Here is an 18,435-nt window from a genome sequence, read left to right as displayed (position 1 = left end):
AAATGTGTGAGCAGCACTTCCTTAACCCCCCCAAAAAGACAGGTGAGTAATCCCCAACTCAACTGCATGAGGAACTCTAGGATACTTAGAAAAACACAAGATTTTAAAAGATGGAAAAGACTTCAGTGATACAGCAGATAACTTCCTTTCTCAGATAAGAATGTGGCTCTCAGACTGACCAAGATTTCAGTCTAAGGTATTTCTGCCACTCCAGCGAGTGATACTCGATAAAGGTGCCTATCTGAATCGCCTGGTGCATTAATCACTTTCATATCACTGCATCACAGCACTCAATATCTACAATTTATAGAAATTTGGCTTTTCACATTTCAAGGGATTCATTCCATGGTTGGCTGACTTCAGGGAGAAACGTCATGGCAGAAGGGCATGGCAGGGCAGAGATGCTTGGTTCATGTGGCCAGGAAGCAGAGTAGGGCAGCGGCACCAGAGAGGAAGGGGCAAGGTACCGGGTACGCACTGCACAAGGCTGTACCTCCGTGAGCCGTTCAGGCCTGCCCACAAGTGTGTTTAACCTCCTGGGTGTTCCTTAATCCAGTCAAACTGGCGTACCAGGATTAGCAGTCATAACTGGGGAGGATTGTCAAAGTACATGCGGCCAGGCCTCTCGAGACCTATAAAAAGAGGAGGAATGATAATGTGTGTATTTTGGAAAGTCTTCCCAAGTAATTTTGAAAGCACTGCATTGTAGCATACAACTTCAAAATTAGAGAGCCCTCTGCATAATCTACTGTATAATGAATTTGGGAAATAGTATCTCTGGCACAGTAAGTCTGGCACTGGAGACGAAACAAGTGTCTTGTGTATTCACATTCTAGTATTTAGTTAAGTCTCATGTCAGCTACAACACTGGTGATTCACTGTGGCAAGACTGGTAGTCTAAGATACTGCCACATGCAAACAGCACTATGTGATATTTGAGAACCAGAACAGTGTAATAAATCCTAAAAGGAAAAGTTCATTCATAAACTTCTTAGAAATATTTCATCTTTCTCCAAGATTCATACACCTGATCCCTAATTAGCAGTTTGTGTTGAACTATGTCTTAATACAGTGATACATTTGATGAATTAGAAATCCTTGCTAGTGAAGAAGGCTAATGTCAAAGTTAAATTCTCAAATGTTCTTTTTGATGATTCTGATTTTTCTTCTTTCTGCACTTTGTTACAGAAATGGAACATCGATCAGTTAAAAAAGCTGGCATTGAGGTCCAGGAAATCAAAGGTTGGTCAGATTCCTTATAACTGTGAAACCAAAGGCTATTTGTGTTGAATTATTTTATGGCTCTTTATTACAACCTGAAAAATTACCAGTCTAAAAATACAATCTAGCAAATTATTCATGACTTCTCTGTGTGCTGAGCCTTTAAACCTGCATGCTGCCACATTTTTTCTGATAAATGGAGTAGTCATAATGATCTCAAATCACTAATTTCAAGTGATGGAATGTGATTGAGAATATAAGAAATCTATAGCTAGTAAGCCAGACCCATTTAGAGAGGAAAAAAGTCAGCCAGGCACTCTTAGAAGTATTTAACCTCAAGCAAGCAGGAAAATGCTGTTCAGTGTAATGGGAAAGGCCTTTTCTTAATGGACTTTAATGTAAAAGATTGAAAAATAACTTTGGTGAGTTAATGCTATTGGGATGTAGAAAAAATTAGCTGTTCCCTAAGCTCCTATTCTAATACCACTCATCTCTCAAGATTTATTGAGGACTTCTATAAGCAAGGCAGTATAATAGATCTAAGGGAAATGGAACTCTCCCAAACCTCAAGACATTATAGCCAATATAAAGCATGAGAGAGATAATACACACATACATATGCCTATATGCAAATAAATACATCATTGAGATGCAATGCCAAGAATGGGAAGCTGAGACTTAGCTACTCGTAATCAACCACTGGGTTCATTTCTACCCCTGTCAAATTATTTTCTCCCTTTCCTAGAATCAATTTATATTTCTACATTTTTTTACTATCTTCAGGGTATTGACAAGGTACTTACACTTAGGAACTCACTGTCTTTCTCATTAAGCAGTCCTACTACTTAAATAACAAAGCAATTTCATTATTAGTTTTTGTATTAGTGAGTCATCCACATACTCAAACTTAGTCTTCAGCTTACTTGTTTTGCTTTCTCATGAAAGAGTGAAAAGAGATGAAAAGAAGCAAGAGTTTAGGTATTTTATGTAGGCAGATAAGAAAATGTAGCTAGCTCAGGGTTGAAAGAGATAAGATAATATAACAGAAATAAATACAATTGTTCAACATTTATTAAGATTCTCCATAGGCGACACTACTAAGAAGCATTTATATCACATTATATACCAAAGAAAATTTCAGATCGTATACTATTCTATCATTGCTATATATATAGAATTATTGATAAGCTATGTTTGTCCTGAAAAAAAAGGCTATTGAAAAAGGTATTGTTTATAATGCTTGCCACCAGCATAGTTCAGACAACGGGCTATACAAAAATTTTCAAATTTAATCTTTACACCAACCCCAAAAAATTATGAGACAGGATTTTGCCAAGTTGTTGGATTATGTAGGTCAAAGTGGAACTTGCTGTCTTCCTGCCTCAGTCTCCGAGAATACTGGGCTTATGGATTTAAACCATTATGCCCGTCTTAGAGCCAGGTTTTAAATTTGTTTACTGTGGAATGCTCTACTCTTAGCTACTACTATTGCTCTGCTGAGGAAAGATAGATTTCGCCAGTTCATTCACTGTAAATTCTTCCAAGAAATACAGGTTGGGAATGGTTGTGTTTTACTCTGAGATCTTTAGGATCTCAAAATAATCTCAAATTATTTCTGCTTATGTAAATCCCACTAAAAAATTCTTTACTGAAAACACCCAACCCTACTGACCTCATCTTGGCTTGGTTACTGGAGGATGAATAATGCTCTCCTGAGAGCTATTTCTTCTTTCCTCAGTGCACACCACTGAGTCCATTTGGGCAGAAAACCTTCCTTTTTTGTGGCCAAACCCAGTCGTTCTAATAATAATTTTTATTGAGTTACCTTGCCAGGACAGGCTAATTTTAGCAGAAATACTTCAACTCAAATGAAGTTACTCTATTTTTCTATGAGCCCATACAGCTCATTAGATCTTTTTTGTAAGATTATGTGCTAAATCACACTGGATTTCTGGATCTTATCTTTTGTCAAAATCATGAAGCTTAACTTAAACTAACCGTTATAACAGAGAGGGAGGAACCACGTACCAGATATAACAGCCCTACGAAGCATATTTATTTAAAATCCGCCTTTGATGACCCTTATTTCTCTTGCAAATGGTCCCATCACTGCTCAATAATAACAGGATTTTGGAGTCCATGTCCTGAGGGATTTGTGAGAATAAAAGAATGTGAGATTATGAAAAATAAACTTAGGAAAGGAATTTACATTTTCAAAAACAGTTACTACAGATAAAGCAGCTGTCCCACCAAAAGTATAGCTTCCATATTCCCCATTTCCCAATTAAAAAAAATTAGTATGGTGAATCAGTTTCAAGAAAATTCAAACAAAAAACTCCCTAATGTTAAAATGAAAAACTCCTTGGTATGATTAGCTTCTTAGGCTTATGAAGTGAAGAAGACTGCATCAAAAGAGGAAGAGTAATCTTCTTTGTTATATGTATTTTTCATGTCTTCCAAGCTTGTTACTCACTAGCATACCATCTGAAAGCCTCAGTTCTCAGTTTTCACTGTGATGAAGTGGGTAGTAATTGCAGTGTCGGTGTGCAAGAAAGACTCTCCTCTCCTAGCCCGGTTATTCCAGTTCCTTCAGAGAGATATGCACATGCTCATATGTGTACAGTCACACAGGGCTGCAGCTAGCCCCCCTTTCTAAGTGCTTTGCTTTAAGGAAAAATAAAAAAGTTTTTTCATACATTAGCTTGTCAAGGTCATGTTTATTTCCAAATATCTGTAGAGATTCTATAAGTTTGTAATAGTATAATACTTTAAGTACAGTATATTATAATATGATTTTTATACTAAAAAAACTCATCTTTCATCTCCTATGACAGCAAAGCAGTATGTTCAGTACCCTTTATCTCCCAGAAACCCGCGTTCTGAATGACAGTAAAATGCCTTCCCTTCTCACTCATTAGGAATAGTCTACATTAATGAGTTTTTTTAATAAAAAAACTTTTAAAATACCTTAAAAGTGGCACATTTTTGGTCATTTATGTGTGGAGTGGAATTCTTAGATTCTTAAATGATAACTAGTGTTGTAAGCTTTTATTCCATCTATAGAGGACCCTGCAAGAGCAGCAATATTGATTTTTGAAGATTAAGAAATCCTGTTTTAGCCTACTTTTAAAGAAATAAAGAGCACCTTTAAGTCTGAAGCATACTTCAGCTTCTTCCAGAAGTTAGAATGTTCAAATAGTTTTGATAGATGGCCATCTAAGTACAAGAAATGGTGTGGAAAACAGGGGTGTGTATCTTAGCAAGTTCACTGTCCTCCCTCATCACTCTTTCTGTAAGTGTTAAACGGATTCTTTTAGTCTGTCACCTATGGCACCCACAGTTCTTTCTGTTTAAGAGGGTTCAGTCCTGACTCTGCCTTATCAAAGAATCGTACTGATCTGGCACAAACCTGTATTAGGTACAAATTAACCTATGGCAGGTAAAAAATACTAGGTAATTGCTTAGTAATATTTACTTTTAAATAGAAACAGTTCTTCCAAAAGCTGTGGTTCCTGGATATCAAGCTATTATCTCTGGTTTGTGTTTTTTGAATTGCATAATCTATTTTTTTCTTTCTTTCTTTCTTTCTTTTTTTTTTTTTTTATCGGTACCAGGGATCGAACTCATTACTGCCTGCTTGCAAGGCAGGCACTTTATGCCGCTGAACTAAATCCCCAGCCCCCATAATCCATTTTATTGTTTGTCTCCTTAAACATAAAATAAGATATAGAGCATTTTGTTTATTCTTTCTACAGTAACAAAGAAAAAGATAAACAATCAGAAAGACTAAGACTCACACTTAGACTCTTTTAGAAATTGAAAATTAGGTTAAATTTGAACAATCTTAAGTCTGCAACCAGTCCTTTTCCTTCCTGCCCAGCAGGTTTTTAAAGGGCTATGTGAGTGAATTAAAGAAAAACAGCATGGTCTTCTCTTTTTTTATGGTACAGGGAAGGATATCAGGAGCCCAAGTGCAAAATGGTAATGATAGTAGTGCCTGCTCATAGGTCTGGTGTGGAGATTAAAGGAGAACAGTGCCTGGCAGTGTTAATGCACAACAGATGATTCGAGACTGTGATGGAGGATGGTTCAAGCAGTGAAGCAACATATTCTATATGCTAGTTGTTTGTATACGAAATTGTATTTGCAGTGTCTTAAGTAATTTGAGAATCATTTCTGTTGAAGAGGATATAGCCATTAAAGTAAACCTACATATACTGAACATTATCTACAGATTTTCCAGCGTATATCATCTATGCTTGCCCTTTTGTCAGAATCTCCACACAACTCATTTTAGTTACTTTTCTTGTTGCTGAGACAAATCACCTGATACCCAAGGGTAAAGGAGGCAAGGTTTATTTCAGCTCACAGACTGCAGAGGATTCAGTCCACAGTCCACTTTCTCTAAGGCTGGATAGTATGGCAGAGAGGCATCATAGAGGAGAAATGGTTCATGACATGGCAGGGCAGGCAGGAGGCAGCAAGCAGCAGCAGCCAGCCTGCCTCCTCTCTCTCCTTACATTCCATCCAGGCTATAAACCTATTGATTGGTGCCACCAGCACCCAGGGTGGGTCTTCTGTTATCCACTCCTAGAACCATGTTAAATCCCATTAGTGGACTAATTTAATACAATATACCACACTCACAATATCACACCCTAGATCCTGTCATCTATGTGAATGTATGAGGCTTTGAGGGGACATCTAGATATAAGACATAAGACCTTATCTTGCACTCTGTATTTTAAAGTAGAAGGATGCACAAAGAAATTGAACTTTCAGAAACTTTGTGAACCTTTTGGCAAACATGGTTATAACCTTTAGCCTAGACATTTTTTTAATCAACCTTTGCACACTGTGGTTTCTGTACAAGCACAGTTGTACTTCTCAGAGGCAAGAATGTCTCAAAGCCCAGTCTCACTTTTAAATTAATAGTTATTAAGATCCCTGAAGTAGCTTGGATATTTTTATTACATCAGCTTTTCAAATAGTACTTTAGGCTCACTACCCACCCACTACCTGCTGATGGGGCAGAATAGTTCTGTGAGTTATTTCTATCACCAGTAAGTGGATATACACTGCGTTTTTGTGCAATTACATTTTGCTGAAAGCCATGTGAAAGGAACTGGACGTGGTTCCTTTTCTCTAGTGCAATTATGCACGTAAAGTATTGAAAAGTCATCAAACATTCATAAGCAAAATTTACAAGGAAAAAATTATATAAGGCAACAAACACCTAGCAAATACCTCATTTGTTATGTTCGTCTTTATGACAGATGTTTGCATACAGGATTTTTATGGGGAAAATATTATTATCTGAGTTTCATAAATGAGATTACAAAGGCCCAGATAATGTAAGTAACTTGCCCAAAGTTATACAGCTAGCATACAGAAGAAATGGGTTTGGAGTTTAAGTTTGATCCCGGTTTGCACACCAGTCCTTTCTCCTACACATTGCTGCCTGTAAGTTTAACTTTGGAGAAGTGTGAACAAAGGATGTATATTTTGTGGAGTTATCATTAAACAGAGAATTAATGGTAGAGCCAATGAAAACCATTTGGAAAGTAAAAAGATCATTCAGGGGAAGTAACTGATCTCATGTCTACTGCCAGCTTGGTAGAGTCAGACATTGAAGCCAAGCCCACGTCCACTGGACTCAGCAAGTTCATCGTGAACAAGGATTGCTTTTGACGGGGCAGGGGCGGGTGAGAGGGTTTTGGAATCTTTGAGTCAGTTGAATATTTTGAACTCTTCTTTCCCTGAAGAAGCCGAGGCAATTGTTGAAACCAAAATGGAGAACAAACCCACTTCCTCAGAATTGCAGAAGATGCAAGAGAAACAAAAATTCATCAAAGAGCCGGGCTCGGGAGTGCCCGTTGTTCTCATTACAACCCTTCTGGTTATTCCGGTGGTTGTCCTGCTGGCCATTGCCATATTTATTCGGTGGAAAAAATCAAGGGCCTTTGGAGGCAAGTAAAATGAGCCCCTTGAACTTGGAACCTGCCTTTGAAAAATGTTTGGCCTGATTGTCCTCAGGAGTTTGGTTGTGATTTTTTTTTCTGTGTCTTTATCGTTTATGTTTTTAATGATCCTACATTTTTGACATTATTGTCTATGTTTCACGTATTGTCTGTAATTAATATCACAATGGGAAAAATGTCTGGAGCCTCTGAGCCTTAGATAGTTAAATTATCATACAACTTTAACATCACCTGTTAGCTATGGACATAAGCACAATTGGCATAAGTTAATACCTCCGTATAAGACTGTAGATAATAGAATCAGTATAAATTAAGGAATAGACCAGGGAGAAGAAGCATATTCCTGCTGTTAGCAATAGGCCTGGTCCTCAGAGTGCTTGGGTCAATTAGGTTGAGGTATATTTTTTTCCCCATCAAATTGGCTGTAGTTCCTAGCTACATGACATTGGGCAAGTTACTTACTTTCCCTAAACCAGTTTCCTCATGGACAAAATGGAAATAAAATACTTCACAAAGTTGTACAAATGTTAAATGGAATAATGTACGTAAAATATTTACCAAATTACCCAGCGCCTAGTAAGTACTCAGTACCAGCAGTGACGGATACGTAATCACTGGTTATGGAATCAGAAGACATGCTTGTCTCAAACTGCAGCTTTTCTCAAGAGACCACCTCTTCCTATTAACAAACCACTTGGTAGTTTTTGAGTAACTGAAATTTCAGCTGCCAGCTTTTTATGACTGAACAAGGCATGGTACAGTGTTGGAGTTAGTATTTTATATTTTTATCACAGTTTAGGACCCAATGAGTTTCTTTCAATACAAGCCAGATAAATAAAACAATTAGCCCTCAGTAGCAGTGCCTCAGCTGTGTCCCCAGGTCCTTAGGCAAGAGTCTATAATTGCATCTAGGAAGGAATCTGAGTACCAGCGTGCGAGACAGCATTTGATCGGGAAACAGCATCTGATCCTATTTCAGGCCAAGGCAGCCATGGCAGGGATTCAGTGCCCATGGTAAAACCCTGACACAGAAAAATACACAAAAACAAAACAAAGAACTCAATTTAATAAGTTATGAAGGGGAATTTTTCCTTTGGACTTTCTTTTGCTGTGTTCATCTGCAATCACACGTTTTTGCAAAACTACAGCAAACTCTTACCAGAAAGGACTTACAGTGAGCCACTGGTATGGATCCAGAACGATCATAAAAACAGAGAGAAAGAAAAATAGTTATTGAGTCCATGGAGTTACAAGTTTCAAGATAGCAAGGATCCTGTGTGCCGTGTTTACTGCTATGTCCCTGGCACAAATACAAGTCTAAGGATTCAATAAATAATTGCGGAAAGAATGAACAGATAAACAAATGAAGTTTACAGAATAGAAGACACATAAAAGATGGCACATAAAAGCTAAAATGGACAGTGTAAGAGTGTCAATAAATACCCAGCCTACGAGGTGTGTTCTAGGCTTGGGGACGGATGGCCAGCACGGTTCCCATCCCAAACTGGAAGAGGGGGTGACATGTTAGGTAGTGCTCACCACACAGAAATCTGTTGGGAAGATCAAACTGCATGAAATCACCATTTTAAACCGTGTTTTATTTAGAAAAATGATACTTAGTATGGTTCAGTTTAATGCATTGAAATTTAAAAGATCAGCAGCCTCTCACTTGTGTTCAGCACTTGTTCTCGAGAAGTCTTAACAGCATCGGTTTTCACAAATCCTTTGAAAGGACCTTCATGGTTTCAGTACACCCTCATGTGTCTTCCACTGATGTCCATCCAGTACCAGACCCTGAGCCAAACCGAGGGGATGAGCATAGCCGAGCAAGGAGTTGCCTGCTTTGTAGCAGAACTGTGACTTTTGGCTCTCTAGCAGTCGCCGATCTTGCTTGCCTTCTTGCCTAATTCACTCCACGTCTCCTCTCCTGTCTGTCCTCCCATTACCTGCCTAGTAACTCTCTCCAGGACGCTGCCTGCTCTTGCAGTGAGAGACTTACCAGGAGCACCCTGAGCCTGGCTGCCCTCATGCAGCCCTTGAGAGAGGGGTGGAAGCAAAAGAAAAAGTGCAGGGCATGCAGCCAGGGCAAAGGAGAGTCCTGGAGCAGGGCTGTACCTCCCAGAGAGCTGATTCTTCATGAAGATGGGAGCCCCGCGGGGAGCTTCCAGGTCACCGTGTGTGCTGGAAAACTCACCGGACTCCATGTTGTGAACGGGAATGACGTACATGGACCCAGTGCTTTCTAAAGCAGGGTGCATACTGCCCTTAATAGAGTAAAGCCCCACAGAGACATTGCTAAACGGTAGTAACCACAGTTTCCAAATTTTTTACACACTGTTAGTAACTTAATACTATTCAAACACGAATAACTAAAATTTATCAAGCATTTACTATATATGTACCAGGCACTGCCCTGAGCACATCATTATGCAGAGAGAGAGAGCATCATTGATCCCTTTCCTCAGAGAAGATAAGACAGACTCAGAGAATTTATCAAGATTGCATAGCAAGAGACACAGGGAGAAGTGGAATGCTTGTATGCATCTCAGTATGTATGTGTCTCGGGCCCTGCATACTTTCAGTATATTGACTTTTTTTCCTTAGAATTGCATGTAGAAAAGAGTCAGGCCTCCTTAGTCATTTGTGATTCCTTGGTTTTATGTTGAAAGTTGAATCAGTGGATTGAAAAGACTGATTAGGACTTATTTTCAAATCTGCCTTTTATTTATTTGTTTATTTTTAGCAGATTCTGAACACAAACTCGAGGCAAGTTCAGGACGAGTACTGGGAAGATTTAGAGGTATGCCTATGACCTTTAGAATTCTTCATATTTGGTTCAAAGTCAACATGCGCATGTCTTTTAAAGAACAAGGAGATATTTTGTATTTTGCCTCTGAAAATTAAACGCCTGGGATGCAGCGCAGCATCCTCCAGTGTAAATGCAGAATGCAAACCGTAAACTAAACGAAATATGTGGCTCTGCACTTTTTCCTTTGCTTCCCGGTTTTATTTTTTCCATCTTACCATTCTGTACTATCCAGTTCTCTTCTCCTGCCTTTTATCTGCTTTCGCTGGTCTTCTGTAAATTTTCTGTCAGTACCGTTGGCATGTCAGTGCTTGTCAAAGTGAAGATGGCCTTTTCATAAGTTATTGAAATGAAGAGCTTCTCCAGGGATGCCAATTCACTGCGCCAGGGCAAACAGGAGGTGAAAAGTAAATTTGAAACATTCCTGCAGAAGCACACAACCCTCCCTGGGTTCCAACCCAGCACTGCAGAAAATTCTAAAAATACATCAATAAAATAACAAGTCCTACGGGGGAGAGGGGTATAATCTTGAGGAAAGGGAGGGTGTGTTTGTCCTTTTTTTCCCGTGAATCTAGGGAGTCATACCCAGAAGCCTCTATAGAATAAGTCCCTGTCACTCTTTCTTTTATCTTCCGACTCTGACTTCTGACTTTGTTGACCACTGAAGAATTTACAAGGAAACTGAGACTCGTTTGTGTAAACTTCATTTTTTTTTATGATTTGCTTTCTTCAGGAAAGGGAAGTGGAGGTTTAAACCTTGGCAATTTCTTTGCAAGCCGTAAGGGCTACAGTCGAAAAGGATTTGATCGCCTTAGCACCGAGGGCAGTGACCAGGAGAAGGATGAGGACGACGGCAGTGAATCCGAAGAGGAGTACTCGGCACCTGTGCCCGCACCGGCACCTTCGGCCTCCTGAGAACCGGCTTTGATTGAGTTTGAGTGAGATTTCTCAAGAATGCCAGATTACTTTCCCTTCAGCACGTTTAAAGTTTTGTGCATTTAATTGTAAACTGTACTAGTCTATGTGGGACAGTACATATTTTATTTACTTTGTTTTGGTTAAGTTGGCTTCTGTTTCTAGTTAGGGAATTTCCTAAAAGTCCGTAACAGTGCCATTGTCCTTACATAAACATAGAGTAGAGAGACCACGCTTTTCTTCCGTCCTAGTACTAATCTAACGATGGAAGGTTTGCTCCTTTACATTTTTGAGACTTTTTTGTGGATGTAAATAACCCCATGTTCTCTGCTTGAACACAGTATTTTCCCAGTATCTCTCCCATTGCCAGTGTCTTTCTTTGGTGCCTTTCCTGTTCAGCGTCCTAAGCCTGTGGCAGTAAAGAGAAACTTTGTGCTACACGACGACAAAGCTGCTAAATCTCCTTCTATTTTTTTAAAATCACTAACATTATATTGCAATGAGAGAAAGAAAAAAGTCTCTATTTAAATTCTTTTTTTTTTAGTTTCTTTTTCAGTTACTGTGTTTCCAGGATGTCTTATTTTTAGATGGCTACACTGTTAGAACACTATTTTCAGAATCTGAATGTAATTTGTGTAATAAAGTGTTTTCAGAGCATTAGCTGTCAGAGTGTATTTTGCAATTTCTGCATATTTTCAGGGGTTTGTATACAACTTTTGTAAAAATTACATGATATAGTAAAACTCGTTCAATATCTTCAACCAAAAGAAATATGTCGTACTGTATAAAATGTAGAAGAAAATGGATGTAGGCAACATAAATTAAAAGCCAATCTAAGAGCTTTCACACATAGACAAAGCCAGGTTCTCTTTGAAGATTCATGCAGGGTTTTTGCCTGTAGTGTTTCAGTCAGAGAATAAATAATAAATACGATCATAGCTAAGGGAAAACTGTGTGTCAAATTACATCTATAAATTAATCCATCAGTGTAAATTACAATGAATAGTTTCTATTTAAAGAATAACTTCACCCAAATTCCCATATATCTATACAATACAGTAGCAATATCCAACATTGACTGCAGATTACTTTTAGAACATTTTTCATGATCCATCAGTGCAATTTCATAAGAACCTAATTGTTTCCCATTTTAAAATTATTGGACTGTAGAATCTTAACTTCAGAGTAACAATTTGCATGATAGCTACAAGTAGTTGGAATATTAGATTTCACTGGCTAATCATGAAAGCAGTGTATTGTACTTTATAGAAAAATTACATTAGACTATCTTCTAGCTATGTTATTTTTAAATCTTATTTAATAGACACTGTTTTCCTCATACTTGTTACCAAAGACAATCTAAAGTTTTGTCACATTTCTCCCTCTCTTGTTAAAGCTTAATTTAGGCATCATTCTAAAAGCTTCACTGTTTTATTCCTGGTTCTTTCTCAGATTAAAAACAAAAAAGTTTTTCCTTCCTCTGACCATTTCTTTATGCTCCTTTCAGCAAATCAGTGATAAATTTAGACTCACAATAGCACTGTTTTGATGGATGGCTGCATGTTCATTTTATCTTACACATTTTTATTTAAATAGAATTAGTCCAATGCAGTGTGTTTCGTACTTTAACGTCAGTGCTTTTCAGGTTTTCTTACACTGAGAAAATTAGCTGACTCACATCAAAGTCAGGTTTTGTGGTGCAGTGTTGATCTCTGTCTCCACTGCACTTTTTTAATGGTATGTACACCTAATCTTGTTCCTTTTCAGTTTTATAGTGACTTTAATAGGTGAGGGAAAAAACAGATGAAAGTGCTATCAAGAGGCAAGAAATAAAATGAGAAAAGAAATATAAAAACTTTATGCTGAAACAATTTCAGTTGCCACTGGTCTTGAAGAACAAGCTTGACTTGACACTTTGCAGTAGCTCATTAAGTAAAACTTGATTCTTTATAAAAATTCATGAGTCCATTAAACGTTGAGTATTATATTGAGGTCAGAAGAATTAGCTCTCAAATGTCTTCTAAAAGATAACATCATGTTGTGTAATTAAAGCCTTCAGCAATAGACCGAGGGCAGACAACTGCATTTTACAAGCCTGTTCCTGCATGTCTTTTAACATACGTAAGCACGTGACATTATAAGATGGGAGACTTGGAAAAAGCAAGCCTGCAAGACCCTTGCTGTCCTGCCTAATGCATCACCCTTTCTCACCTAATCTGTCTTAATTAAAGCTGGTAGGCTAGAAATAAGTGACCTAAATTGACTTCAGGCAGTCTTAACCACTGATTATTGTTCTTAGCTCAATGTCATTTATTGAGTTAGAAGTTGTACATCCTGGGGAAAAGTCTAGAGGAGTGGATCTCAGCACTGCCTCAATAGTAGAATCACTTGGGGGAATTTAAGACAAAAATATGTAAGACTTTCTCACAAGCAATTGGATTGACATTATTGATAGTATAAGACAGGTATATGTCCGGTCCTTCCGTTTCTCCAGGTGTTCTAATGTGCAGCTGGAGTTAGAAACCATTGTCTCTGAGAATGACTGTTCTTCTCTACAGCGTGTGACAAGTACATAGTTAGTTTTTCACATACAGTTTGTAAGTATCTGGGAAAGGGAGGTGGGACCTAAAGTGTTTGTTATGACTGTTAGCACTAACAGGTGAATGCTTTAATTTCTCTGTGTTAATTGGATACTTAAAGTGGGCATCACTTTAAAATGCATCACTTTTAAAAAAGCAAAGGAGAACATTCAGTTGTACATTCAGTTTTATATTAAATTATCTAGAGAGTATACTTTGAAGAAGTTTTGTTTTGCTTTGTTTTTATTTTGACTTTTTCAAACAGGGTTTCACTATGCAGTTCAGGCTAGCCTTGACCTCACCTTGTAGCCCAGGCTGGTCTCGAACTTGTGACAATCCTCCTGCCTCAGCCTTCCAAGTGCTGGGATTACAGGAGTGCACCACCACACCAGGCTGTTTTAAAGCAGTTTAAAAAAAATAACTATCATTCACTGAACTGGATGAATTATCATATGCATAAAATCTTTTGTTCTAAACTTTCTTTCTTAATTTATTAAATCAGTGTATCCTTTTCAACACTTCTGTGCAGCTTTAAACATTCACCCAGTGTTACATTAATTACATAAGACAAGAGCAATGAAGTCATAGGCTTTATTATTAGTTTATATTTAATTATCTCCATTATACTTCAAAGTTGATGTAGGTCAAAGTTGACATGCCCTATAGCAAAATTCTCAAACTTCATTAAGAATCAATTGTAAATTCTTTAAGAAAGGCAGCTGGGTTCCATTCCCAGAGTTTTTGATTGACCATACTGAAAAGGGTCTAATACCTGCATTTTTTAAAGAAGCACCACTGGTGATTCAAATGGTCTTGTTTCCCCAAAACAGTCCTGCAGAGAATAGCTGAGCCTTCAAGCAGTATTAGGTAAACAAAGCCATATTCTCAAATGTGTGGTCTGTGTAGAGTGATAGATTGAGAAATCATCTCAGTTCCTAAGACTTAGATCACAAAAAGCAAAAGTTTTAAAATAACCACTGGATGTCCGTTATCTATACGGCCAGAACTAAGGGACTTCGGCCTTTGGTCCTCCCACACTGATTATTCCACTGGAGAAAATAACTTGGGTGCACAGAAGGGCACTAAGGGCCCCCTGAGATCCTCTTTAAAAATATTAAAGGCAAATCCAAGTGACTTTTCAGCAGTATTCCATGCTAGATTTGCTTTTCAAAATTTTTGCATCATACCTAAAAGCAAAAATGGATGTAATTGGTGCATTAGAAAATGCAGTAGTAGAAACTACTGCAATTTAATTAAGGGAACATATTCACCCTAGAATATATGTTGGTGATAATAAATGTGACTCCTGTTTTAAGCCTTAAAAGTTTTGAAGTGTCAAAGCACAAAGATGCCAGTCGATCATATATGCAAAGCAGAGGCACACAAACAAGAACATGGAATTTCTGTGATTCAGAAGTTAGAACACTGTGCTATCATGGAGAAGGTGTTTGGTAGTGAATACCTGATTAAATACAGTGCTCATGTTGAGATACACAAAATAGGAGTTTCATGAAAACAAAACAGGAGTTTCGTAAAAACCAGCCCGACTGTGTGACTTCCCATTCCCCAGTGAAATGCATTTTACCATATGAAAGCTCTTAAAATGAATATATTGGTCATTTGAGAATGCTGTGGTTTATTTTATCTACTACACTGCTTAATTTCCATACTTTTCGAAAATATTGTGTGGCTGGAAATTTAGCTCAGAGACATAAGTGTCTGCCTGGCAAGCATGAGGTCATGAGTTAGATCCCCAGTAAAAAAAGGTCTTCAAAAATATGTGTGGCAAAAAGAAGGTAAGTTAAGTCCTTTCTAATCCTGGGTCCACTCTCATCCTCCACTGCCTAATGATGTTTACGAGTTTCCTCCTGACGAAAACTTTACTATACTTACGAGTTTCTGTTTTCTCTAGTTGGCAATTCTTTTTTCCGTATCACCAGAAGAGATTGTAAAGTGGTATTTGGCTAGAAAAACACAAATGTAGTGGCCCTTACAACTTGCTCCTACTTTTAGATAAGGAGACCATACTGTTCAATAGCGTGTCCCAGTCTCAGGTAATACTGAGTTTGGAAAGAACACTGGGTTAGGCTTAGAAAGATCTGCAGTCCAAAGTTCTAGATTTTATAATGTTATATGTAATTGTACTTTTCAGCCTTTTTAAGTGATAAATTACAGCTGAATTCACATAGATTTGAGAACAATTCTTAGTTATAAGAACTAGTAATGATGAAAATAGTAAGAAGGAATTGATAATTTGTCAGAGGAAAGTATTATTACTCATTGATTCACATAACTGAAGAGCCTAGGCATGGCTAGTTCCAGAGACTCCAGTGACACAGACAGGATTCTGCTTCCCATCAGCCTTTCTAGGATTTGCTTGTGCGGGCTGTCCCATGTGTGGCCATGAAAGTGAAGTAGCCAGGAGCCCTGTTTCAATACTACCAGAGTTGACTTTGAGATAGTTTTTCTTTCTAAGGATTCCCAGTACTTGGCCACCTGGCCTGACTGGATTCATGTACTGATCTCAAAACCGTGGTGCTAGATTAGCCAGGCTTCCTGTAGAGCCAGGGACTGAGTCCTGACCCAGAGGTGACCATACTGATAATTTAGAAAGAAAAGCTTGTGACAATGTCACTAGTTGAATAAGAGTAGATTGGTGGGGAGGGGCTTCGGGGAAACACAATACTACTGATACTACTGCTTTATCAAAACCCTAGCTAGGTAACCATGCTATTTCTCATGTAAACTGGTTTGCTGAATTTTTGGTACTACATTAAAAAGTGACATTGTGTAAGTCTCCACTCCCATTTTAAACTACACAATATATATTCCCATAAATAATATTGAATACAAAAAGAGACAGAGTCAGGAACAGAGATTTGAAGCCAAAATATTTTCTACCATGATTTCTATTCACCTATAATTGATGTAATCAAATAACTTCCAGCCAAGAAAATAGCTAATTGTCTTAGTTGTAAAAAGATAAATCTTAGTGTTCTCAATCCATTTATTCTGAAATAAACATGCAAACCAATTGTGTTCAACTGTCTCTTTACTGGTCAAAATTTCAAAGCTACTGAAGTATTGAAGACTATTATAATGAACCTCCACATCCTCTTCAAGTGGTCTTAGTAGTTAGTATTTTGCAATATTTTTATTATCTCTTTCTCATACACAGGTCCATGCACATGCACTACACTATTTACTTTTACTGAATCATTTGAAGATTATGTGAAATTATACCTCAACAAGGTTAGGAAAAACTTAAGAGGGCAGGAGGAATTAAAACAGACACTTAAAAACATTGTAATTGTTTAGGGTAACTATTATCCAAGTCCCACCACACATATCACGAAAGAACTAGGGCATTCTTCAACATAATCAGACACCAGTTACCACACCTAAAATGTTTAACACTGTTTCTTTGTTGCCACTCAATAAATACTCCATATCCAAATCCACAATGTCCCCAGAATACTCTCAGGAGCTTTTGGTTTTTGATCCAAGCTCTGTTAAGATTCACACGGTATACTTATTTGTCATGTCTCCCTTGTCTCTTTTAATCTAAAGTCCTTTGCTACTTTTTTGCTTCCAAAAACAAGTATTTTTGAAGAATGTCGATTACTCTTATGATTAGATTCATGATTACTATGTTGCCTGCTTTCAACTGATTCCTATTAGGAGTTACATAACGTCAATTTGCCCCATTATGAAGGATTCTAATTTTCAGTAAGTAATAGGCCAAATCTGTGTCTAGTCACCTAAGTTGGCCCTGAAATCATGAAGCTCAAATGTTCCTCCTGCTTCAGCCTCCTGAGTAAATGGGACTGCCGGCCTGAGCCCCCACACCTGTCTTGACTCCATTATTTTAAGGCAGCTTCTAGGTAATGGTATTCTATCATTTCATCTTCATTTATTTGCCGACATTCTTCTGCAAGTGACTGAGAATCTTACTGTCCCAACCTAACAGAAATTGGGAGCATCTGTTTAGGAGCATAGAACAATCCCTTCATTTTATTTATAAGCAGTGTGACATGCTCTCCAAAATTATGGTTCAAATATCGTTAAATCTTTTATTTTCATGCTTAATTTCTCTCATTTGTACTTATTGGCAAGAAAAGGTCAATTATCAGCCTTTGAAATATTGACTTCCCTTCTTTCCCTCTTCTGGAATTGTAAAGCAAGCAAAATGAAGGTCCCGAAAGGAGAATACTGAGCACAGAATTAATAGCTTTCCAGATGCAGCAGGGAGCATATTTGAGTGTGATTCCACCGCGTGCCATCAGTGCTGTTTGCTGTTTTACGGTGTTGCTGTGGAATTGTTCTCTACAGAGTCCTACAAAGGCCGCTGTGCCCGCGGGCTGCACTTCACCCCGCTGCCCTCGCGACTGCTGGCCACGGCTTCTGCAGACCAGGGATTTTAGTGATAGGCTTCTCTAGTTTACACTCAAGCCCAGAAGTTCGGGGTAAGGGCTGTTTTTGATAACTTTGTACAAGGACAGAGTGACCATTCCCTCCTCATAGTTCACCTGAGAGGTCTAGAGATTTTCTTTTAAACTCTGAAATCCAGAGTTCTGTTAGCTCTCCCTACCTGCACACATGCTTGGTTTTTTAATCAGAGACTAGGACTGTCTATTTGTACTGTGTATTTTTTCTAAGAGAGACTCCTAGAGAATCTTAAGTACCCAATCCAACCTTGCCAGAGATGCTTCCTTCTATGATCCAAAGGTGATTTCTAATACTTGCAGTATAGTAAGCATTTCTGAATAACAAAGTGATGGAGGTTTAGCTCAGCAGGCACAAGTGCCTGCCGGGTAAGTGCAAGGTTGTGGTTTGATCTCCGGTACCAAAAAACAAAGCAAAAATAAAATAAATATCTAAAGCAAAAGAATAAAACCTCTAACCTCTGAAACATGGTGATGAAAAACAACAT

The 18,435-nt window shown here is 38.1% G+C and overlaps 1 protein-coding gene across 17 annotated transcripts in view; it reads left to right on the top strand.

The window, feature by feature from the left end:
- Pam (peptidylglycine alpha-amidating monooxygenase) overlaps window positions 1-11,580 on the top strand; it is a 226,333-nt gene extending 214,753 nt beyond the window's left edge. For 3 of the 17 annotated variants that reach the window (XM_023562264.2, XM_013145540.3, XM_013145532.3), the window contains 4 exons: window positions 1,189-1,242; window positions 6,987-7,190; window positions 9,946-10,002; window positions 10,742-11,580. In XM_023562264.2, coding sequence (XP_023418032.2) covers window positions 1,189-1,242; window positions 6,987-7,190; window positions 9,946-10,002; window positions 10,742-10,923 — 497 coding nt within the window. In that variant the 3' untranslated portion in view covers window positions 10,924-11,580. The remainder of the gene's footprint in view (window positions 1-1,188; window positions 1,243-6,986; window positions 7,191-9,945; window positions 10,003-10,741) is intronic. The other 14 variants (XM_063245517.1, XM_013145534.3, XM_063245518.1 and 11 more) reach the window with 7 other exon arrangements.
- The last annotated feature ends 6,855 nt before the right edge of the window (window positions 11,581-18,435 follow it).

The sequence above is a fragment of the Cavia porcellus genome, unplaced genomic scaffold (assembly GCF_034190915.1).
Source record: "Cavia porcellus strain 051 isolate PalLab524CR breed Dunkin Hartley unplaced genomic scaffold, mCavPor4.1 scaffold_2, whole genome shotgun sequence".
In the NCBI taxonomy this organism is placed as follows: Eukaryota; Metazoa; Chordata; class Mammalia; order Rodentia; family Caviidae; genus Cavia; species Cavia porcellus.
Note: the sequence above shows the minus strand (reverse complement) of the source record. Positions and strands in the feature narration are given on the sequence as shown.